At 36.3% G+C, this 26,730-nt stretch overlaps 2 protein-coding genes across 2 annotated transcripts in view; both read left to right on the plus strand.

Annotated features, from left to right (window-relative positions):
• Positions 1–12,839: 12,839 nt before the first annotated feature.
• Positions 12,840–26,730, plus strand: part of LOC137924012 (uncharacterized) — a 32,220-nt gene continuing 18,329 nt past the window's right edge. Inside the window, exons 1-5 of the mRNA XM_068767305.1 lie at positions 12,840–12,924; positions 15,895–15,946; positions 18,092–18,242; positions 18,335–18,504; positions 18,620–18,721. Coding sequence (XP_068623406.1) covers positions 12,865–12,924; positions 15,895–15,946; positions 18,092–18,242; positions 18,335–18,504; positions 18,620–18,721 — 535 coding nt within the window. The 5' untranslated portion in view covers positions 12,840–12,864. The remainder of the gene's footprint in view (positions 12,925–15,894; positions 15,947–18,091; positions 18,243–18,334; positions 18,505–18,619; positions 18,722–26,730) is intronic.
• LOC137924331 (mucin-2-like) lies at positions 18,782–23,410 on the plus strand. Its single transcript, XM_068767726.1, has 5 exons — positions 18,782–18,788; positions 19,281–19,420; positions 20,412–20,526; positions 21,143–22,217; positions 23,182–23,410. The coding sequence occupies exons 1-5, from the start codon at positions 18,782–18,784 to the stop codon at positions 23,408–23,410; spliced, it is 1,566 nt and encodes a 521-aa protein (XP_068623827.1).

The following is a 26,730-nucleotide window of genomic DNA, read 5'->3' on the forward strand; positions in this document are numbered from 1 at the left end:
AAATAATTTTTTGTAAAATATGAACTAAAACATTTCCTCGTGCCTGTGGCAGATTTCTTAGCATAACTGGCAGAAATTAGCTTTATTTGGTAACTTTTTAAAATATAACTGTTACTTTTATATCAATATTTATTACTATAGATACTACCGAGTGCATATTTGCTTGGAGTTATTTTTACACAAATAAATAAACCATAATTAAAATATAATAGTCTTATCTGTGCATGCAAATGTTTGAGTATCTGTCTCATTCTTTTTGCATCCTCAGATATTTTCGACATAAAAGCGCTTTACATACCAAGACAACGCATAAACTTTACATAAACATACTCTCAAATGTCATGTACTCTGTATATTTCAGACAAGGATTATATGTACGTTCATATAATATTAAGTCGTAATGTAAAACGATTTATTAGACTAAAGTCTTACTCTGGAAGTTAATTACTTTAAACATATATTATTAAACAGAGTGTTCCTTAGCGTCGTTCGTTTATTTAGTGGCCCGCACTGTCTTTTGTATGTTTAATTTCATAAAATTGATTGTTGGTAATGACATGCCAAACAATATATTCCTGCCTAGGTTACACATACAAGAGCTAAAGTTTGAAACCCCTCTACAAACTCATGTGTGAAATTCCAGAAATTCCGTTCTTAGCTGATCTCTCCTTAGCGAAAGTTACATTCTTACCAAATTCCAAGTTTCTGATCCTTATGGTTCCAGAGATATCGTGATGAGTCAGTACAACCAGTGCCCAAATTTACACACTCAAAAAGCCACGACTCTACCCTTGGTTTTATATCTTGTGTCCACCTGGTGGGCCTATCGTCTACCGATTCAAAATCACCATTATAGTATGTTTATGCCTCAACGCAGCTGTCACCAGCAAAGTGGCACACTGCCACTTGGGATGAGCAATTCTTTGATCTACATCAGTGAGTTTGGTTCTTTTAAGAATCTCCTAATTTCTGATTCGATCTTGCAGCTGAACTTCGAGCATAGCCCTCTCTATTACTCTCTGGGTGACCGTGAGCCTTTATATTGCCCAAGTTTAAGAGGTCATAAGTGACCATTGAATCTATTTTGGTCAGACGTTCATCCTCAGACATTATAGTATTTTGGACGAGAAGATATTAATAAAAAGAGTTTGCCACACATAAATTGATTGCAAACCACTTATTTTCACCCCTTTCTAACCTTTTACACCTGTAACCAACCGTATTTACTTCCTGTAGGTTAAACATACAATGGATTACTTGTTTTTGATATAATAAAATTTTTTAGTGATTTTAATTGTATTGGATACAGCTACTTTTTGCCAGTCAATGCAATGCGGTATGCTTATATTATGTAAGGGTAAATTTTAGTGGCCATTAATAGTTCCATGCTTAGAGTATACACAAACGTTTGAATAGTTTTCGAATATTGTTATAATATTGAGTTTATCTCATATTTTAATTTTATTTATTTTATTTTACAGCAACATTTTTTTATTTATCAATAATTCCCGAATGTTTTTTTAAACAGTTATTTGTATAAGCATTTCAAGACGTGCATTTATTATTTATGTATTTAAATATTCTATTATATGTGAACCATGTTTTCAATAAAAAAAATATTTAGTCATACCAAAGTAGAATGTATTGCCTGTGATAGATTTGAAATTCATCAAAATGTTTGGCATTAATAATTTTTGTTTTCAAAATTTTATTACGTTTTGTTTAACGTGGAACGTCGCGCACATTTAGGCGCATGTTAATTGCATTATTCAAAATTTCGATTCACGTACAAATTATATCTTAGCGTTATAAATAAATTTATACTTTTTTAATATGGGTATGTTTATTTTTAATTATTAGGCAGTGGTGAATAAATTTTAAGCGAATAGCTTTCGATATATGAAATATTTAAAAATTAATAGTGCTACCAAAACCGCTATACCGCGCCTTAGGAGAAGAGCGGAGTGGTGGGGGCCGAGGAAAAAAAGAACGGTTGATACTCCCCTCCTCTCGCCGTGCTTATACCTAAGGCACAGTATAGCGGTTCTGGTAGCATTATAGGTATGTAACAAGAAATGGCACTATTATAAATAAATTTCTCCGACAGTAACACCAAGTAGTTAAGTTTAAGTTACCTTTGGACATAGGTCAAGCTGAGGTTCTTCCTTAACAGCCTTTGAGCTTAGTCAGTACACGAAACGCTTGTTTAAGCAAGTCCTTGGTTGGCGCCTCTAGCCGAGGCTTCAGAGGAAGTATTCGATCTGTTACTATAAAGATATCTAGGCTAAACCAGACGTTGAGAGAGCTAAGCCTAAAACCTCTGTTAAGGTTGCGACGGTCGAAGGCTTCCTAGGAAACCATGGCACTGACCGTTACCTATAATTGGGAGACTACAAAGCGTTTTGGTCGCTTAGGCAGACGTTTCATGTAGAGACTAGGCTTTGTCCCGATTACTATTGCCTAGCTACTGGAGTGGCGGATGAAAATCCAGAAACGCTTCTATCCAGAATGACAAATCCCGGTGATGATGCTAAAAACCAAAACAGCATTAGTCAATTCCATCAGTACATTTTAATATTTCAATTTGCATTGGAATATCGACTTTAGCACGTTGTTTATAAAGTGTTATATAGATTGTTAGATTTGTAAAGTCTTGATGGTGCTTGTCTTGACACGTAGGAAAAGGGTTATAGTGAAAATTTTAATTCATATAAATGTAATTTGATGTTAGTGATATAATTAACATTTATAGAACCTTTGTTGGATAGTTTTGTTTTTTTTTTTAATTTAACTTCATTATCTATGCTAACTAAGAAGAGGTTTTTCTAACATGATTAATAATTGCGGCGTTATATAACTTAGCTATAGCTGTGTTAATTTTAACATGCTATAAGCGTGCTATTTTGGAATGTTCTTTATTAATTTAAAAAATTGAATCTTAAATAAATGTTTACAGTCAAATTCAACATTAAATGTATTATTCAAATAAAAAAAAGAGATTTAATTTGCATTTATACTTTTTAAAAGACAAAAGCGTAAGTTTTAATAAATATTATACATTTTAATACTGACATAAAACATTTTTTTTATATAAAGCATTTTACATTTTTATCTATAATAAAAAATTTGTTTTTTAATTTATGACCGGAAATGGTAAACAATGGTCAGTTAACCAAATGCCAATTGCATACTTTTTTTTTTAATAATTTAGGAACTCGTCTTAATAATTAAATGTTAACCATTTTATAACTAAAAACCAATATTTTAATGTGCATTTGCTGTGTTTTTTGATATATTGACTGTCCTTGAGTATCATATCTGAAAAAGACCACTATACAATATGCCTAACCCGGCGATAAATATTGCACATTATCTCTGTTACATGTAATACAACGGCTGTCAAAACGTCACATAGGTAGTGTGGGACAGAGATAGTGCTTTATGAAGCCGAAATTAGCCGATTGTCTCTTTCCAAAGGTCGATGTGCAATATTTGTCGCAGGGTTTGTACAGGATGATTGAATGAAGTTGTTTTTTTTTGCAATTATTTTCTTATTATAAGCATTCATTTGACAACAATTATAAACCAATGATACGAATTATAATTAATACTTCTGAAACATAATTAAAAGAGGAAAACATTTTTTTATTTATTTTTTAATTTTATTCATTGAGGAAACACAAAGGGGTCTTTACAAGTTTTCTCTAGCAAAATTTAGATAGTTTGAACATACAGATATGATAAATACAACATAGAAGCTTATAAATGTTACTCAACAAGACAAAGCATATATAGGATATATAACAACAGTTTTACAAACTAAAAAGTCTTTGTTTTAAATTCAAAAACCAAATAAATTGTTCATGTATCTGGGTTTATAATACACATGGATTGACACAAATAATAATAATATAGCTTCTTTATTTCATACCAAACAAATTTGCCATATTTTACATATTTGAACACAATTAATTTAGAATTAAATCTAATTACCTTTACTTATTTTGGTCCTTATTTACTTAATCCTATTTGGGTAAAGTATGAATCCTGTTTGGGTAGAAGTCTCTAACCTATGCCAGGCCTGGGCCTTTTTCATCCAGTTGGGACCAGGCAGCGCCATGACACTGAAATTCCAGTGGATTGACACTTCAGATATGAAATTTAAATTATGAGACCATTCATTCAAATATATTTGTAATGTTATATATGAAACAACTTTCAACGGTCAGACACTGTACAGTGGTCATTTCAGATTCGTTAGTTTATTCGAGGACAGTTGATTTGTCACTTATGAGTGAACCGATGGTGTTTATATAGCATATTTAATATTTATTATGTCTCATAAAATAATTAATAGAACAATCTAGAAATATTGACAAGACTAAAAAAAACTTTAACAATTTGAATTGATTTAAAAAATTATATGTCATGATACAGTTTTTTTAATGTTTAATTTTTTTTGCCTGTATTGGATCATTTGGATAAGTTATGTATATCATTAAAATGCCAAAAGAGCTTAACATGATAGAAATTGAAATCATATAGGGCTACTCTATAACAAAAAATTCAGTCCAATTTTGTTTTTTGATTACTTTATCAACTATCATTTTAATTGGTTATTTATTCTTAACTTTATTTCATTATATAGAGGAATGACCGTTTATTTTAAAATTATTCAATTAAAAATTTAAAACTAATCTATCAAAATGGTCTTTTAATAATGTGACAATATTATTTTTAATTCTACTGTTATAAATTCAATTCTTATATTCGGACAGTGATTAGTTTTAAATACCGTTATTTATTGCTTCCATAAATAGAGTTATTTTATAGCTTTCGATATTAAATATATAAATTGTTATGATGTATGTGATTTAATGTAAATTGTGGATTTTATTTTGTTTTATCTGTACTAATGGACAATTTATATTTGGCACATGGTGCTCTTGTGTTGAATACGTCATCATATGGTATTTTTCGGACTTTAATTTTCAGATTGCGACAAATTCAAATATATTTAATGCTAAAATATAATAACAATGAATTTTCATTTATTTATTTGACTCTCTGTTAATAATCAAAATTACAAAATTAATTCTCTCTCTGATCGTCTTTCTCGTGGGTTTAAGTCGGTGGCACTATTATATTAAAATGCGTGACTAAATTTCATCGATATTCGAGCAGAATTTTCTTATAAAACAACTTTTATGGTGCAACTTGAAGTCCGAAAAATACTTTGTACAATCATAAAAAGTAACAACGTGTTAAGAAAGTATATGGTTAAAATTTTTTATTGGTTTTTATACTCTGTCGCTGGTAATAGATTAAAAATATACGAGTGTTATAAGCGAAGAAAAAGATTTTTTTTTAAATTAATCTGTTAGATAGGCCGCCAATATTAAAAAGCTAAAACTTCGCGAAATGAGATCTGTTTGAATCTCGTTTGAAAAAAAAAACAAGTCAGATATTGTTCGTGGTTGGATTTAAAAATTGTTGAGGCTTCAGTGTGGACAGATTTGCGTTATTGGGTTGTTATTTTAAAAATGGAATTAATTTTTTCATCTGTGATTTATGTCAAATATGGTATTTTTTTAATAATAACAGCGTCTTCCTTTTGTAACAATAATTTTCGTGTACAAATGTAATTTAATATAAATGTTATTGGCCCAATGGCGCAAAAGTCAACGGTTTGTATATGTTTTACGTATAATTTTAAGGTATTCTCAGAAATAAACGTTACAAATTTATAACTTGGTGTTTTTATTTTTTAATGCCTCTACATACTTTGTACTCTTTTGTCGTTGTCTCATAAGAAAAAAAAAACTTATTTAATATTCGTATTTCGAATGTTTTGTCTCACTCTGAGCCTTATGGTTGCTGAACGAGCCATGAAGAAAGTTATGCTTGGAATTTCTCAGTGACCAATCACAAAAAAGCAGATCCCTAGCCAAACGAAGTAACTGATATAGTCCAGGGGATTGGCTAGTTGAATAGTAGACAAACAGCATGCAGAACTGATGGCTGTTGGGGACTGGATTCCAGTGCAAGACGTTCTTCCGTAAGGTTGACAGCTAACATAGTTATGGTGATTGGAAGTTGCTGAATAAAGGTCGCTTTTAAACGGTCCTATTAGAAATGTATGAGACGATTATGTTCAGCTGTGGACGCTCTTTGTCTAAAATGATGATCATATTTTCTTTATAATGATTTATGTAACACTATAATGATGAATACAGTTAGTTTCTAAATGTTATTGCATGGATTAAGCAATTTATAACGTGTAGTTATATAAAATTGTGGGATTCTTCCTAGGGCCGATAGGTCTTGGGATGTAATGACAACACGAATTCCAAAGTAGAAGTGTGTATATTGATCAATTGTTTTTTGGGGACATTTAGTGTGCTGGTACTACATGATACATCACAGGCCTTGACGACAGCTACACGAATTGTTCTCCATAACAAATCGAATTTTAGAGATTCGACGCACAGGAGAATTGACCAATATAATAATAATAATCTTTATTTTTATGAATTCGCCCTATGACGCCCTGGCGTCTGAACTTATTTATTTATTTAATATTCTTTATTGTACACTATAAGATACATAATATACAGATACAATATATACAGAAAAGTACAATGGGCGGTCTTATCACACAAGGCAATCTCTTACAGACAACCATAGTAAGGAAAAGATAATAGTACTTATAAAGGGTAGTTCACGTGTACAAAAAAATACATATTCACAAACAAATGAACATAAATATACATAAACATACATAGACATACATACTTAAACACATACATACGTATATAACATATAGAGCAGGAGCGGAGGAAGTTGGCCTGAACAGCCACTTTGTCAGAGAAAGCTGCAGCTAAATCCCCCCCGCGAAGTAATGCCTAACGGCCATGCCGTGGGGACCAGGGATACCGAAGAGAGAGGATTGTTTTTAGTCGGTATTGATGTCTAGATCGAGTCCGACATACGGGGCACCAACATCAGGCCCTATGATACGTAAAAGTATTTTCAAACCTCTATAAAAAAAAACGTATATAACATATATACTTATAATAAAAAAGGTTTAATACATATTATAAATATAATACAATAATAAATAAAAACATCTAACTGACTTCGATCAGTATTGGTTCGATCGCACTTGCCTCAGAAAGAAGCAAGAAGAAAAAGAAATGAACTTATGTACACACTATTACAGAAGCCAGAGGTAAGTTCTTCTTCTGCTTTTCAGCCGATAGACGCCTACTGCAAGGCAAAGACCTGTAATGAACAGTCTTGCGCTGCACGTATCCAGTGACTTCACGCGATTTTAAATATGTCAACGATCTACCTAAAGGGGCCGCGTCTACTGGCTAGTTTTCAACACTCAAAGAACATCAAACATTTGGAAGTGAAGGGTGACACTATTGTCTTTTTTTCTCAACTCTCTAGCTATAATGTAATCTTTTGTGATGTGATTCTTTTCATTTATTTATTTTAATAAAACAATGTAATAATTTAGTGTTTTATTTAAATATTTATACCACCGGTAGGTGAAGGTTCGTTTATTTTGTTGTGTTGAAAGTTACTTGGAGGTATTACATTGAGAAATACATGTTTTTTTTGTGTGTTTTTATGGCCCCCGCTATTGGGGACCTCTAGTTCCACCCCTATTTATTTGGGAACAGGGTTTTCATTTCCTCTAAAAAAAAACTCACATTATTTTTTATTTTCTTTTTCATCTTCCATGCTTCACATTGTCTTTTTGTCTACTTCCTTTCATTCCACAATTCAATCTTTCTTTCCCTTCTATTCAGTTTCTCTCATCTCTCCTCAATAACTGCGGTTTTGCAGTCTATTATTTACAATGTTTTACTGATTTTTATTTATTATGTTTCCTAAAGTTATTTTTATCGCAGCTTTATATCACAATTTATTAAAGTTACATTTTAATTTATTTCTACTATCATTTTTTCTACATTATGCTAAACCTGTGTTTACATGTTTACGTTTTATTTCTTTTTGTTACTTTATTCACCACAAACCTGCAGTAAACGAAGATGGCCTCCCTTTTTTCTTTTTCGGCCAAAATGGAGGCGATTGTGACCTCCTCTGTTCTTGTGCTTATCCGGCATTCGGTCTCGTACCGGAGCCCTCCAAATGCGGGACATTCTGCTACCAGGTGGATCGCGGTCTGACCCACGTCCGGTTTATAGAAGCACAAAGGGTCCTCCCTGAGCTAAAACCTATGAAGGTCCTTAAAGAACCCCCCATGACCCGTGAAGAGCTGGACCAAGACCGCGTCCACCTCCATGCTAGGGAGCGCGCGATAGGCCGCGACGGCGTCCGCAAAGAACTTCCGCGTTGTCGATGCTGTCGTTCCATTCATGTACCTGTTATTCCATTCGTCAAGCGTTCCCAGCCTAGGCTGTCGCTTGACGAATGAGATAGGGCATTCCTCATATTCTGGTCGTCTTTTACTTTTCAGGACCGCGTCCTTGGCCAATTGGCGGACCCTTCTCCATCCCCGCGTGCACTTTCACCCAATAGAAACTAACGCTCTTGCAATTCACTCTTGCTTTCATACAATTCTCTTTTACTCTTACCGCTAAGGGATGGAGGGAATCCGATCTTGCGACTTTCTAGAGGGCGGACCGCGAGTCACTCAGTATCGCGCATGACGGCGCCGACCCGCTGGCCGCGTACCCTGTTGCTTCCTCTAAAGCCAGCAGCTCTGCCTGGTATACGGTGAAGCTGCCCAACTTGAGCTTCTTACTGTAAAGCTGTGCGGCGTCTCGCATAACGCAGAACGCTGCACCCACCTTGTCCTAAATGCGGCTGCCGTCGGTATAAATAACCAGATCGGCTGCCGCAGCGGCAAGTTGGGCAGCCTCCTCATCCATCTCCAGGCAGGAGAATTCCACACCGAACTGACCAGACGGGTGTGGAAGTCTCAGGTAGCTGACCGACAACTCCAGGTCCCGGTCCCCTACCACTTACCGAGAGTAACCTTGTTTTATTTCAAATAAATGGACTGCTCCTTGGACCCTTAGATCAATACATGCTTTAGAATACCTTACTTACCTAGGAATACATTCTCCAGACCAGATGGTCGCTGGGGACTTTAGATACCAGCGTAGCGTCCACCCAGAAAGCAGACAAAACTCCTTGTTGAGGTCGTCGGAACACGCTGAACGTAGACCGCTTCCATTTTGTCCAATTGAAAATCCATGGATGCCTATGTCCAGCACTGGGCAATGTTTCGCTGTATGTGCTTATGGTTGAAGTACAACGTAAACATTATTCAATCTTATTATAATATTATTACCCGAATAATCAGATAACTTACTAAGAAATGAATTACCGGGAATTGTTTTTAGCGCCTTCGAGTCATAGATACGCGGCAGTCATTCGATAGGTATTAATGAATTTATCAGATTATTCTAATTTTAATTTAACAGGAAATTAATGTAGATATGGGGAATTTTACATTCATCATTCACGTTGATTATTGAAAAAGCCAATCTACTGAATTTTTTCCGTCGATTTTCAATTTTCAGTTGCTTTATTTAAGCAAGTAAAATGTCAAGTTAGATTTTTAATTGAATGCAAATTATTTGTATAGACAGCAAAAGGAATAGATAAGCCCATAAACGATTGTAACAAAATGGACGAAAAGTTATACTTTTTTTTATTATTTGATTTTATTGTCTTTATTCAGGAATGTTGAACTTACTGGTGACCAAGGGTTTTATAGTTCCAGCTAACTTAGAGCTTACAATTTTCGTCCTTAATCCTTAAACTATTTAAAAATAAATGCGCCTCCTGGCGCGTCTGTGTTCAGCGTAGCTTTTGGTACGTCACTCGCCGATTTGTTTTCTTGAGGTCTTATTAGAATATTCTTTTCAGTTGACTTCTTGCTTGGGAGTGTAGAGTCAATATATTGATGACCAGTTTGAGTGACCTTCCTATTTTTTTGAGAGGCGTCGTTTGATTCCTTTTGGGATCGAAGCGTGTGGTTTAAGTAGTGTGTGGTGTGGCCTATGCTTTTTTATTGTTGGGTTGTTTTCTGATGCAGTTGGTCAGCCGAAGAGGGTGATGTTTCCGAGCTTCCTTTTCCTCGGCTGTTTTTTTATAGCCACGTTTTTGAAGCCTCTCGTTTTTATTCACCTAAAAAAATTTCAAATAATTTTCAATAATTTTTTTACTCGTCATTCGTTCTTCTCAATGTTATTCGTTCTTTCCTCTAATTACTTTCATAATATATTTCATTCTATTTCATGCATTGTTTCCATACTTAGCTTCACTTCTTTAGAGAGCTTTACAATTTTTACGTTTATAATTATTGTTTATTTTCTTACTGTTCTATATCACACTTCATTCACATTTCTAACATAACAGCTATTTTATCACTCTTGTTATTATTTTCACAATTCTTGTGCTTTTTTATTTCTTTTTTCATCATTTTTATTGTTTTTCCTATTACCTTTTTACTCTAAAAAGTTCTGACGACACTCTTTTTTTCTCACCATAGAAGCTATTTTCTTTTATTTATTTTTTATTTATAAGCCTTCACTATTTTCTGCTAATCAAGACTGGTATTCTGCTCTTACCGGTCCAAATATGGGACCGCTGGTGATCAAGTGCACCACAGTCTGGTCCACTCCCAGACCACAGATGCACGATGAACTCTACCTGAAATAGAACCTATGCAGTTACTCGGAGAGGGGATCCCCTGCACTGTTTCTCGAGTTTTGAACTCCGTGGGAGCTTCTTTTTTTCCTATGAAGCCTTTGTGATGTTGATTCTCTATATCCGGAAACATTCGCCTAGGCGATTAGCTAAGGTTCGGAGGGGAAACGAGATGCGGCCATGGTGCTTCTCTGAGTTGAATAGGGCCATGTAGTCCTCGAACATGGCTAGGCCGACTTGCGGAGTCTTTGGGAATGTCGTTAGAATACAGCGAGAATAGTAGTGATGATAGGCAGGACCCTTGCGGTAGCCCTGCTAGAAGCAATCGCGAGGAAGAGCGGGCGCCCTCCTCTCGATATCGAAAGGTGCGGCTGAGCAGGCTCCTATTGTGAGGACGAGCCTGTCGTGTATTTAGAATTCGAAGAGCTGGAATATTAAGCTCTCGCGCCAGATTTTGCCAAACGTCTTGTACACTTCGAAGAAGAGAACGGCGGTGTTGACGGGATTCTTCTTTTTTGTGACATCTGGCAAGGTGTGCTCTGTCAGTCTGTACACTTGATGTATACATAAGTGATTCGGCTTGAATCCGAACTGTTCCTCCGGGGTCATCGAGGCCGTACATAAATTTCTTCAGTCAGAAAAAGTTGAACCACTCATACACTTTTTCCAGTGTGCAAAGGAAACTGACTGGTCGGTAGCAGGAAGGCAGTTCACTGGGTTTGGCCTGTTTTGGGATGTCGATGACTATTTTCTTTTTTCCCATTTCTCTGAGAAAGAGCAGCTGGCGAGTAAAGTATTGAATATACCTGCAAGCAGAGTTATTAACTGCCCAGGCTGAATTTTAAGCATCTGTTAACTGTAGTTTGAGATCGTCGATGATCTCAGCGATTTCTTACTCCTACTTACTTCTAAATGGACTAGATGTAAGTGTATAGGGTCTGTGTAGTGTGTATATGGTATATACTGGTTTTGTAGACTGTCCGCAAGACCCCCGGCCTTCTCTGAATTGTTGAAGGATTCGGTATTATTAGGTAAAAATGAAGGAGAGACGGTTGCATAATCTGCTTTCAGCCCTCAAGACAATCGCAAGTTTGCGTCTTCAGAGGGTTGAGGTTTCGAAGCAGTGCATCCCGGCTATCATCTTCCTTTTTGAGACGCGCGTTTTGACAGGCTTTTATAGGCGGCGCGATCTCTATCTATTTGCCTTCGAGAGATATCTGTCGTGTAGCACATGAGACACATGGCGGCATTCTTTTCCTGTATCAGCTTTCGAAAGGCGACCGGGAAGAGCCCCGAGCTGGGGTTCCGATTCAGAGATCATCCGTGTGGCTTCTTTGAATGCTGACTAGAGATGAGCTGTGAAAGTTGGTCATCCGACACGGCTTGACGGGCGTATCAATTAAATCGGGATCTCGTCTAGGAGCGAGGAGGCCGTGTTCTTGAGTTCTACCTCGAGGCGACGCCAATATACGTCGGTTTTGGTCAGAGGGTGCTCACCGCTGGACCGGCCCAGATTCGTAATGACTGGTCGGTGATCAGATGTGAGATCACGAGAGACTACTTTTAGAACTTCCTATTAGAATTTTGTGGTTTTATGCTTCATTATCTCTATCAGGCGATCATGGAATAATAAATGCAATTCATTCCTGCTAAAAAAGACTTAACTTTATCAGACTTTGCATTGATATAATCCTATTTTATGATATTTTAGTTTTAAAATGTCTTATTTTATTTCCAATATTTTTTATTTTCATAAAAGAAAATTATTGCATTATAAATTAGATGTAAAATATTGGCCAAAGACTGATTCATCTAGTATAGCGTAGGTTGGTAATATGATCAAGCCAAGATCGTCGGAAGACGCTCGATGCATCGATGCATTCAAATCAGACAGAGGCCATGTTTAGCTCCAAATTTCACACGGCCCAAAGTATAAGTATTAATTTTTAATAATCTATTTTTAAAGAGCAGAAATGTAATAGAATTAATTATTTACAATTATTAACTCTTCGTGACTCAACACTGATCCGTTGCGACAATGATAAAGATATTTTTAATCTACTATCACCGCTGTTATAGTTATAAATAACCTGATTTCGCTTATTAATTTCGCTGACACCTGATCATATTCTCACATATATATCGTCCGAGTACGCGTTGTAACAATTAATGGTAAGGAAGATGTGGTGGAAAACGGCGTATTTAAATATTGTGATATTATTTGCATGGGTGAGATTTTATGTTGTTTTTTTAATATCAATTTTAATACGTATACATGTCTTGTCTTGTCTCAAGGGCTGATTTCCACAACCAAGCAGCACTGCGTTCATTTTTCCTTTAGGTTAGCCTTTAAGCTAATCCAACTCCTCAAGAAGTTCCAGCAGACCCTTGATGTCGCCGGCTATCTCGGGGATGCACCTTAGTAATTCGAGATTGATGGCCCTGTAGAACGCTACCCTGTACATCGAAGGAGCGCGAGAGCAGCAGTCTCGTCTCCTTATGTGCAACCATGAAGCCTATCATCGCTTTATGGTAAAAAATTATACAAGCCTTCTCGGTGCTTTTTGATAAGTGTGAACTCCAGTCCACCTTGTTGTCTAAGGTTAAGGCCCAAGTACTTAACCTCCAGTGAGAACTGAAGCGTTGTCTGGAACAACTTTGGTAGGGTATACAACCATAATAATCGTTTTTTGTGAACATTACTAGTTCAGCCTTTGTTTGGTTTACTGATAGGTCATATACTATACACCATTGTTGTACGAATTTAAGCGCAGAATGGTTGAGACCGCACACTGCTAAATCATCTGCACGCCGTCTACCGTCAAGTTTTACATGAGATCATTAACGACCATATTCTAAAAGGTTGGCGAAAGGACCCCCTTGACGGCAACCTTACACATCCTCCTAAGCTTGAGATTCACCAATAAAGCGAACTTTGCGCTTATTCAGCATGTTCGTAATCCAGCCAGTGACCGTCGGATGCACCTTGTGCTTTTCCAGTGCGGCATCTGTGCGCATATGATGGTTTGTGTCAAAATTCTCTTCATTATCGACGATAACTAAGAACATACCTTTGCCTCTGATGGCCATTTTCAATCTGAGTTACAACCTTATGAAATGCCGATTCAGTCGTTTTACCTGCGCTGTACGTCTGCTGGTTGCGATGCAGTGGTATTCGTATCAGAGCATTGTCTTCCGCATACCTCTTCCAAACCCTCTCCATCGTCTTTAACAAGAACGTCGTGATGCTGATAGGCTTGTGTGATCTAGGATCTGTGTGTCACTCTTACCTGGTTTCGGAGTGAATAAGACATCCACCTCTCTCCACTTGTGTGGGATATAACGGAAGGTAAAGTATGCTCTTATAATTCTTACCTCTACCTTTTATAAACGCGCAGTGGACATCTTTCACTATTCGTTTCTTACCCCACTGCAGCAGTACAGGAAAAACACCATCCAGCTTTGCTGCCTTAAGTGGGAGAAAACTGCTTAAAGCCCATCAGACTTTTTCTCCTAAGCCAAGATTGGTGTCTTCCATTATTGTCTTCTTCAGCTTCAAGGAAAGTACGTTTCTAGTATAAAACGCAAAGTTTCTGATGCCGAGGAAGTGTATTTACCATCAGGGCGGCGAAGCGATCCTATCTAAGTTGTTGGTTACTGTGCCAGTATCTTTCGCACCCTGTTTGCTGGGTCAAGAGTTTCTACATTGCTACATAATTTCTTTTCTGACAGTGAAACCCCAGTACCTGCTTTCTATTTATTTGTTGTGAATGATGTTATGCTGCTAGCCGGATTTAGGCTTTATACAGCTTCATCGAAATTGAGCCCGTGGAAACAGAGGTCCACGGACTAAAAATTTTTACGCTGGGGATCGTACCTCAGTTACGGCGAAGACGTCTATACGCGGAAAACTACAACCGTATAGGTGTATAGTGTAATGAGTGGGGGAAGTACCTGCTTGGTTTTTTAAACTTCTATCTAGCTAACCTATCTTAGTCACTGTCCTCATATGCGTCCATTGTTGTGTTAAAGAGACGTCTTACTTTTTGACGAAGTCTTCCCAATTCTGGCCCCAACTATGGTTGTCCCTTTATATCGGGTGCTGCCGGAGGATTGACTAGACATGACTTGTTATGACTATCGTTCAAAATAGTGCACCGGGTACTTTGATGAATATGTTATTCTATTTGTGCTGATTTGCGGTAATTTTCGCATAAACAGGTTTTTGTTTGTTTTTCGCGTATTCCTCTTAGGATGAGAATATTGAAAGGATGTGTCAATGTCGAATCGAAGCCAACTGTGGTCTGAGCAAGAAGCCTCGTTTGACACGTGCCGGTCCACTATGTGGCTTACGATTCTCTCTGTTGCCAGAGCGAGGTCAATAATTGTTTTGCATCTCTATGTGACTAATCTTGGCTCAGAGCTTATGTTTATTATGCTAAGATAAGTAGAGAATAATTACTCTACTAATGTGTTACCTGTGGGACGAGGTCCTCCGAATTGGAGAGGGCTATAACCCAGCCCGCCGGTGGTTTCTGGGCACTGTTCATCACCCACCGATTTATTTGTGACTACTTATTTGTGTAACGTAGTAGCCCCAGTTCGCCAGCGCTTTCTCAGAGTCCTGATTAATAAGGGATCAGTAATCCATAGCGGACCCTTTTAATAACCTCGGCTAGCGTTTTTACAACTAGCTTGTAGTATGTGTACCTATTTCCTGATTTTCTGCAAACAGCCTGACGGTGACCGTCTGAGCATGTGAGCCTACCACAAAAAGCAAGACCAATTGATTCAATCATCATTATCAAAGTTTGACAGGATTACCCGTCTCGCACTGCCCACGTTTTCGCGACCTTTTCTATTATTCGGAACATGGAGTTTGACGAGTAGAAAATGTTCTCTAAACAAGCAAAATTAATCCTTGCCCACCGGCTCTTGGTAGACGCTCGAGAACCTATCGATGCCAAAGGCCGCAGGTTGCACGAACGATGTGTCTACAACGGTGACCTTGATTCTTTTGCGGATCACCTCAATTTCTAGTTGTATCTTGAAATATTTCAATAATTGAAATTAATCGCAACGATGAAAATCCAATGATAGAAAACGTTTACTATATTCCTAATTATTAAAAAGAATTTCTATTTTTACAATTGTTAAATATATGTTATTCAAAAGTATTTTTTTTTTCATTTTTTTTAGGCTTCTGCAGAATATGTGAAGCCAGTATACATTGACAACAGCATTGAGAATGGTAAGTTATAGGCGTAGATTACATATTCTATGATTACATCGCGTCATTGCTGTACTTCTTATTACTGATATTAATAGATATTAGGACATTTATAATCAATTATTTTTTATAAGAATACTCAGGGTTACTTAAAGAGGAATAGAGAGGGTTATATAGCTTCACTACGAGATATAATTATAAATGAGTAGAAGAGAACCAAAGTAACCGAAACAGCTTGAAGAATTTTTCTTCTGAAGTAGCAGTGCTATCATGCAACCGAGCCCGGCGTGGCCTCCTCCGGATGAACCAACGACGTAGTTTTTTTTATCTTTAATTATAGGCTAGAGTTTTATCCATGTTCGGATATGTCAACCATTGAGATCATCATAAATATTCCCCATTACAATATTTAAAAACCTTTATGGAGGCAAGACGCCAATCTGCAAAATAGTTCAGCGGCTTCCGACTCTGGGTCAATATTAGTTTTTTTACATCCTATGTAGGAAAAGGACTAATATATAGATACTTCCGCTATGTAGCAGTAGTCGTGCAGTAAAGTGCACCGCACGCCAGCCCGCTGAAATTACTAAACACGTGTGTTTCACCCCTCCGGGGGTAATGTTACACCGATTCTCAGGAGTAATGTTACACCGATTAGTGTCAAACAACGAGTCACAGTGGCAAAGTAACGCCTGAGTCCATTAGATATTTAAGATCAGCATGCGTAGCTGAACAGGCGCGTTTGTACATCAAATTAACTGAATTACACCGGGCGGCAGCTCAAAACTTTTGGTTTAACCAACAATGCAAGCGGGACTCGGTGTTTAGCACTAATCGGTGTAACATTGCTCCTGAGGATGCCCCGTGGAGGGGTGAAACACGTGTTGAGTGATTTAACGGTGGTAGTTGTGTAATTCGCATTATTTGCCGCATGCGCATTTATCAACGGGATGGCGGACGGTGAACTTTATTGCACGACTACTGCTACACAGCGGAAGTAGCTATACATTAGTCCTTTTCTTACTTAGGATAGACTTCCGCAAAGTAACGCCTGAATCTATTAGGTTTGTTACATCCTTCTTAATATTGTTCTCCTTTTTTCATATCATATTATCTTTTATTGTTTTCCATTCTCTTTTGGAGTGAAGAGTCACACATTAGTAAGATAATTAACCACTAAGTGACCAAATAACCTTTTAACGGTCGACGGAAAACGCTGGATGCTCGCTTACAACCGGTCTTGAGAAATCAGTGGGGGTGGTCTATATCCGTGTGTGGATGCCCTACGGCTGAAATGATTATGATTGTGATGAAATGTGAAAAGAACAGCACCGATTTTATGAATTATCATATTATATATTAGTATAATCACTTCTAAGTGCGTAGTATCTTAGAAAAAGGGACAACGTGGCAAAATGTTTAATTAATATTTGTAAATATTTATTTTCTTACACCTGCCGATATATGTACGTGTGAAATATAGACTTTATCTAGAAATAGATAATTTACTATCGTATTAGTTTAACGTTATTGTATTCTGTAGATTGGCAGGCTAGTATTCTTTTTTAATTAAAATTTTATTGACATCTCTTGTTTCAATGTCCCACACACACACACACACACACATTTATATATATATATATATATATATATATCTATATATATATATATATATATATATATATATAGATATATGTATTTTAATTAAAAGTCTTGCCGTTAATAAAAAAACGAAATTCCTCAAACCCAACGCTAAACGTACATGACGTAATTTTGGGCAGGTACTGTCCGCAATAAAAGTGAACGCTTGTTATCATCAAGTAGCCATGAATAGTTGCAAAATTGTTTTTTTTTTATTCCTAATTTCAAATTAGATTTTTGAATGATTTGTACCAGGCAATAATTTTCACTGGACACTAATTAAATTTTTTGATAAATGATTTTGTTTTATAAATACCTTACAATATGAATATCGTTATTATTTCTTTTTTTATGGTTTTTTAGGAAATATATAAAGTTTATTTTTACACGAATTTTTGAACGCTTTTCTGTAACAAGTACCAACCGTATAAAAAGATGTAGGTAGTACATATCTCGTGTATGCTTCGATGTTCTATAATTAGGCATTAAACATTGAATTTATGTCGTTATGATGGTATTCCTTAGGTATCGGCGCTTCGGGTTGGGGGATAAAGCCTGGAGAACATCCTTATTACGCGTCCCTCCGCCTGGTTTCCTTGCTGGGGCGGCTGAAAGCCTGTGGCGGCAGCATCGTGCACCACAACTGGCTCATCACAGCAGCCCACTGCACAGCTGGGTTTGTAAATAATATAATTAAATCCATATTAAAATTCTTTAGTTAAGTGTAAACTGTCTCTGTAATATCTTATCAGTAATTTTACTTTGCAGATCGAAGACTGTCATAGTGCGAGCTGGTGTTACAAACTTGACCACTCACGAGTACATCTGCGAGACGATGGATTGGTACAACCACCCTTCGTACAATGACCTGCAGCCTGGTGTAGTGCAGCCCAACGATGTGGCCATCGTGCGTTTGAGTCGCCCTGTAGTCTACACGCGTAAGCTATATTAATATTACATCGCTTATATATCACACCAGACATAAACAGAGCTTCCGCTCGAAACCGATATTAATTGACTTAGTATTTTATTTCATTCATATCTGAATTTCAGAGAATCTGCGAGCAATCAGAATGCAGTCCGCCGCTGACGCTATTAGGAACTACGCCAACGAAATATTATACGCCAGCGGTCGCGGCAGGACTTGGACTGGGGGTAAGTAGCTTAAATGACATTATTGAATGTGCTAAAGATTGACATAATTTTAGCTGCAAAATGTCCAGTGCTGAACATTGAACTCCTCCATAGACCTGTATAAACAATGGCATAAAGCAATGATAGCAAAGTATCAAATGAGCAAAGTGTCATTCACATCTTTATAGCTATTTTAATTGCCTTTACATCTTAAACCGATCACATTGTATTTAATTTCTCGTACTATGTTATTTTGGAGGGTTTTATGACACGGTTCGTTGATAACAGGTGGACATAAAAGGTAAAATGGATTGGACCACGAGGTGCCAGAGCTAGAGGCAGAAATAATGCCAGATGGGCTGACGAGATCGTGGCTACAGCAGGTCATGAGTGGCTCCAAGTTGCCAAAGATAGAGAAATATGGAAAGCTTTGAAGGAGGCTTTTACCTTGAGAGGGTCAATACAAACTTAGTACAAAATTATTAGAACTATTATTTATAATTACTAATTTTAAGCCATTTGTACGGATCTAAATAAAGCTTTATTATTATTATTATTATTATACTATGTTGTTTTACAGGTTCGATAACTGAGATGCTGAACTGGGTGTATCTTCTCGGCGTTTCGAATTCTGTTTGTGGCGATATATTTGGTCCCATTGTCACAGAGACCACAATCTGCGCTTCTTTATATAACGTCACCTCGCAGTTGATCTGTCAGGTTAGTGTTAACTGCTTTTATATATTACTTTGTAGTTATTGTAATTTAGTAGTCAACTTTAGGAGTAAAGACGGACGAAAGGTTTTCTACTTCTATCTCAAATGAAACCCAATTTTGCTAAGTAAACCGAACCTGACAGAATACTTTATCACCGTCATTTCAGTTTCCCATAAGACCAGAAGGAAGCGATGTGCAATCAACTTTTTCCGACTACATTAGCAAGGTCTTCTGTACTTGACTTTTTGGATGGAACTCCTTCGTTGTACTTGCGAAAGCTATTTATAAATCTGCGGAAATAATATCATGAAAGGTTCCCACAGCCACGTGGTAAATTATTGGCTCGTTGTGCTAAATTTTGGCAACGTGATGTTCTGTTGCAATTTGGAAATGCGAAACGAGCTGACAACGAGACGATTTTACACTCTATGCTTAAGAGAATTTTTCGTCTAGGCCCAACATACAATTCATAACTATAATGTATTTTATTTCAGGCTCCTTATGCCAGTATTCATATATTTTAATATATCTACATAAAACACGCGATATATATTATTTCTAACTAGTCATTTACTACAAACATGCAAATCATGCACATTGCTTCTACTCATTCTTTACCTGTTAGTTAATGGCGATGCTATAACGGTTTTAATTATCAATTCTTAACATATATATGTAGAGTTGTTGTACATTTATATTTTTGTCAATTGCTAAAAGAATCTATTTAAATGCAGCATGTCGCATTCGACTACCAGCGCCATCTATTGGTGTTGCCCGAAATTATAGCGTCGCTAATGCCATCTTGTAACAAGTTTTGGAAACATTATGCACTGCGATATTATACCTCAATAAAATTGCGATAAACACATATCAGCAATGCCATAAACGTAATTTTAACTGCGTAGTTGTAAATTTTCGTATTTGCCCGAGAAAAATTTTGTTTAAAATCTACGTGCTGTATATGTTTGGTATCAGAATATTTTAATTTCCACAGGGTGACAGTGGAGGTCCATTGATTTACGTGGATGAAAAATCCGTACCCCGATTAATAGGTATCAGTTCGTTTGTCGCTGGTGGCAATTTTAGTTGCCATTCTGGTCTTCCTCGAGGTGCGTATATTTTTTTAACATCAGTACTAATACGAACAAAGGGGTTAACATGACTGTCAATAAATATATATCTGAGAATTTTTCGACTTAAAAAAACATAATTGAGCAATATTATATTTGAGTTTATCCCCTTTAGCCAAATGATGTAATGTTTTCTTAGTCCAATAGTTAAAGTTGCTCAACATTGTAGCCTTAAGGTTTTGAGAACTAGGTTGAAATAAATCGTGTCTGTCATAAATGGCAATAAAAAGCGCCGTACGCAAGCATCAGTAAATCAGACTTTAGTATAGTATTGAGGATATCAAGGGATGACAAGCCAGAATAACAAACAGCATCAGGGATCGAAGTATTTTGTAAGAGCCTAGGCTCTTGAAAGTACTAAAGACGACCATCCACAAGGATTTAGGTGGATGGGAAACACAAATTATCCTGTCTTCTCTCAAGAAAATAAGATATCTTGTGTACACAAGATTTCCCACACTTTCCTAACCCTAGCTTACACTAGCTACAATGCTATTCAAACTTTATCTAAACACGATTTCTTTACCTAAATATTTATTAAAAACATAAGACTTGTTAATCATAAGATAATTTATTAAAATAATACATTTTCTAGGTTTCGCACGTGTTGGACCTTTCCATAATTGGTTTTTATCGGTGACCGGAATTGACTTTGATAATCTACAAGAAGAGGGTATCCCAACCACCACTTCCACTATTACACCTCTACCATTCCCATCAACTACCACTTCAACTCTTTCTCCTATTATCACTACTACCACAGCTCCTTATAATACAACCACACCTGAACCGACTCCCACATCTCCCAATGTTACTGACACCGCTACTCCCAATACCACTATAGCTATAACCACTACCACAGCTCCTTATAATACAACCACACCTGCACCGATTCCCACATCTCCCAATGTTACTGACACCGCTGCTCCCAATACCACAATAGCTATAACCACTACCACAGCTCCTTATAATACAACCACACCTGAGCCGACTCCCACATCTCCCAATGTTACTGACACCGCTGCTCCCAATACCACAATAGCTATAACCACTACCACAGCTTCTTATAATATAACCACACCTGCACCGATTCCCACATCTCCCAATGTTACTGACACCGCTGCTCCCAATACCACTATAGCTATAACCACTACCACAGCTCCTTATAATACAACCACACCTGAACCGACTCCCACATCTCCCAATGTTACTGACACCGCTGCTCCCAATACCACAATAGCTATAACCACTACCACAGCTCCTTATAATACAACCATACCTGAACCGACTCCCACATCTCCCAATGTTACTGACACCGCTGCTCCCAATACCACAATAGCTATAACCATTACCACAGCTCCTTATAATACAACCACACCTGAACCGACTCCCACATCTCCGAATGTTACTGACACCGCTGCTCCCAATACCACATTAGCTATAACCACTACCACAGCTCCAAATACCTCTACCTTTGCTCCAAATATTACTTCCACTGCTGCTCCTAATACCACTACAACATCGTCGTACACAACCAAAAATGTCCCTAATACAACGGTGTTTTCAACGACAGAATCTTCGGAGACCGAGGAACATGACGTAGATAATTCTGAGTCTGAATCAGAAGAAGATCCCGCATTCGGGGGACTCCGGTTCGGCTTCGAGTGCCGGTCTGGGGTTCAAATCAGGGAGGAGTCAATAGCCTCCCTGATAGGCGGAGAATACCAGCAAGATTTCATAACCCTCTGCAAAGAAATAGTTAAAAGAACAATAGAAATAAATAAAAGACAAACATAAGTAAGTAACAAAGCGACAATAAAATGGGAAAAAATTAAGAAATAAGACTGTGATAAATAAAAAAAAAAAAAATAATTATAAAATAAGAAATCCAAATGTAAATAAAAAGATAAAAATGTAATTATTAATAAGAAAAGAGGGAAGAATGAAAGCTGAATAGGGCGAATGAGAAAGAAAGATGAATTGTGGAATGAAAGATAGAAAATAGAATGAAAGAAATGACATTATAAGGAAAGAAAGAAGAGAAAGAAAATAATAAGAAATGTGAAAAATTATATTGATACAAAAGACCCTGTCCCAAACTAGATAGGGGTACGAATAAAAAAAAATAAAAAAAAAAAAAAAAAAAAAGATCCCGACCTGTCTATATTGCTCAAGAAACTGGAAGATTTAGTTAAGGTTAAAGACAAACTTACCAAAAATAATAAGATATAGAACATCAACAAAAACATGAACACAAGTGGAAATATAATTTTATTATTATTGTATGTTTATTCGTTAAACCTTATAATTTATAACTTTTATTATCTATAATAAATATTTATGTAAATTTGGATATATATTTTTAGTTTTATTTCAAACAAACCTTAATGACGCTATTGTATATTTGACCACTATTTATTTTAGATCTATGGCGTCTAAGGCTTATCCAACACAAACAGGCAAGTACAATAAGTGAGTACCTAAGTATTATTTTCTGGTGTGACATTTCACAGAGTGAATTGGTTTAAAGTGTAAACGGTTTAAAAAGGTGGATGCATAGCTCCTTTCTCAGCAAAAATCTTCTAAAATTATATACCTATTTTCAATCCCCCTATAAATACATATCTTTGACAGGTTCAAGGGCGCTCCTAATCCACGAGGCTCAGGGGGTCAACGTTGTCCGTCTAGCAACAGACATCTTCGTTCGGCCTGTATAACAGTGTCCATCATGATAACAATACGTCACACGAACTCGTGCGTATATTACACGGACGAGACTCAAGATGCGATCGCAAGATTCATCGATGTGGCGAATACGGCAGCAAATACTGGCGTACAACTTGAGAATGACATAGAGGAATAGAAATGAGGAAGTGGTCGCACGAAAAATATTAAAAACGACATTGTTATAGCGTCATTAAGATAGATTATCAGACTTAGTTTTTTACTGAAACAGTAACATGCAAAAACGTGAGCAGGAAAAAAAATCAGGAATAATCAACGTGAATGTAAAACAAAGGCACGGAAGCTAATGTACAAAGGTAGTAGAGGACCGGATACAATGTCATATAATTCATACGTTGTATATTAATATACAATTTGTGTATAAAATATACAGGTTGCCACTACTTACAATCAAGTATAGAAGATGGGCATCAGTGTCTTCTGCGTACCATTATACAACATTTTGATCGCCAACCCGCTTGCCAAGTGTGATGATTAAATTATATTCCCTGTAGATATTTTCAGGCGATACGCCTTGCAGTGGGGTTATATTGACTAAAACGACGAAATGTCTAACTAAAACCTTAAAATTAATTAAATAGCCTCTTCCACCTATTTACTGACTCATCACGATATCTCTGGAACTATAATGATCAGAGACTTCAAATTTAGACAGGAATATTCCATTTGCCGAGTGCAGGTTAGCTAAGAATGGATCGTGAAACCGCATCCACAGGAGGCTCGAAGGGGAAGGTTCATTAATTTTACAATATGGGGGAACAGATGTAGTAAAATATTTTTTAAAAAAATATATGCCTGGAAAAGTTATTTGATATCGAATAAAAATAGATTCCAATGTTTCTATCGTAGATATTGGAATTATTTAAACTTGTCTGAAAGGTACGTGCAAAGGAGTGAAAATAGTGAAATATATTATATGATCATAGATATTCTTTTTAAAATAATATAATTTAATCGCGAATAAATAACTTCACATTTTTATACTACAGATAACAAAATTGCTTAAATTTGTGTAAAACAAAGTGTTCAGGGGACAGCTTGTTATTTATAAAATGTTTTGTAAAGAATTATACTATTAGGACCTTGAATAAGTTCTCGCTGTTTTTTGAAAGATGGCGTTGCGGCACTCTGTGCCTGGAATTTCGTACGGTAACAAATCACCAAAGTAGTGCTATATGTAACCTCAAATTATAGTAGAATAGAGTTTACCACAGTGTCAACTACATATTTATTTGCCTTTTGTGAAAACAGTGGCGTACCTAGAACTTTTGCCGCCCGGGGCGATCTCCAGTTTGCCGCCCTTTCTCTTATAAGTCAATCAAATTGTGGTTTTTATAAATTAATAAATAAATAAATTGTGTTAATTACACATAAATAAATTATTAAGTTATTTAATCAATATTAATTAATACACAGAGTAATTTTTTTAGACATATTTGTATGCACTCGTAAATATATTTAAATAATATCTACTCTTCTAGCTTTCATACTAAAAAAATTGTGTATAATGCTCTCAAAATTTATATTATTTGTAATTTCTTGTTCTATTGACAATATTGCAAGATTTTGTAGTCTCAATTGACTCATTGTAGAACGAAGATAATTTTTTATCAACTTCAATTTTGAGAAGCTTCTTTCGCAACTAGCGACACTGATTAAAATTGGTAAAAAAATTCTTAACAAAATTACAATGTTGGGAACAGAATTTTCCAACCTATACTGCTGAATAAATTTTAGCAGATCAAGAGGGCCCTTCTCCCCGTTTTTCTAATGTTTTGCCTCTTTTTTTAGTGTAGGTACAGCCATAAAAACCTGGATCCTTTTTTTTTAATACGGAACTGTTCTTTATCAATGTCAATCAAGTCATTTATTTGACATTCAAATTCTTCATTTAGTAGGTTACACGGTATTATACACGAATATTTTCTTACAAGGCCATGCAACTGACCGAAGCGTTCTTTTATTCCTTGATAATTCTGTCCATAGACGAAAACATTTTTCTTCGTACTTCTTCTTCTAAGGATAGCTCCACGTCCCAACGTCGAATTTTCCCCACTCATATTTTTTCTCCTTCTAACTCGACGCTTAGTCGACATCTCTAACTCTTCACAAATTATTTTGGCTGCTATAATAGCGTTTTGTACTAGCGTATCTCTTTGTTCCATGAAATGTGTTTGCAAAGAATTTAGTTTTATATGGCATTGGTGGACATTTATTAACCCTTTTACTTGCAGGTATTTTTGAGCGTCCTTAATTTCCAAAAGGACGGGTTCCCATAAATGAAGGTAACATAGAAAAGAAAAAGAACATAGAATTGAGTAATATTCCAGCATCTGATCTCGTTTTACAATTTTCTTCTTCTAATAATCATAATAATATATTATTCAAGAAAGAAAAAATATAAAATGAATAAGTTGCTTTTTACAACTATAAGTAAATATAAAAAATGCCGCCCCTAGGTAAGTGCCGCCCGGTGCGGACCGCACCCACCGCCCCCCCCTAGGTACGCCACTGTGTGAAAATGTGTACTTTTGTGCCAAATAAAGTGTTTTTGCGGGGAATTTTATTGCACTGCTTTATTCAGTCAAGGTCGTGGGAAGTCACTAGATGCGGTCAGCGCGGGACCGGTGAACATGGCGAACTTTGTGAGAGACCTAAGCCCTGCAGTTGGCGTCTATCGGATGATATGATGATAATGTTGATGTTTTTTAAACAGTTGATAACTAGGCCGATGTTGGCAGCGAGTGGAGTGCGTACCTTTCTAGAATCTTCCAAGTTGCATTAGTAAGCCACATCCATCAAAATTCTTATTACGTAATAATAAATTAATTTAGTCGTAATTTTCTTCATTGGATTTCACGTCACTTGATATAATCATTCATAAAACACATTGGCTTTTGCCACTGTCCGCTAATAATTATTTACATTAAAATTAATTTCATACATGGTCATACATTATTTTTGTATGATTCCCATGACACTTGGCATTTGTCACTTAAACATTCTTATTTTTTACAACACGGGGACACACTTTAGTACAAGCAAGGGCGGTCAAGAGGTAAACCACACCTAACCCCGACCGAGTAGTCCTAGCTTTGCATAATCACAATACAATACACCCATACAGGCATAGCCTACCGTCATATGAACGTCTTCGGTGAACTAGTGCAACGAAATGGTTTTTTTACTTCACTCTTATTCAGAAAATTCACTTCGACGAAGTTCTTACAGATACACTCTCTGCGTCGACATCGACGAAACGACATAGAGTGAGTCTTTACGAGAAAAAAAAATTAAGAATTTTAATTATTAACTCTTGCTTCTCAATACATGAATATAAATGTATATCCATAAAAACATTACCTATTTTCCCAAGGACGTGTGAAATATACGTTATAAATATCAGAAGTAAAAACAAATTTTATGCACCTACGACTC

This window comes from Battus philenor, unplaced genomic scaffold (assembly GCF_028537555.1).
Source record: "Battus philenor isolate CCGP_79_NKW_IND1 unplaced genomic scaffold, ilBatPhil1.0.hap1 SCAF_23, whole genome shotgun sequence".
Classification (NCBI taxonomy): domain Eukaryota; kingdom Metazoa; phylum Arthropoda; class Insecta; order Lepidoptera; family Papilionidae; genus Battus; species Battus philenor.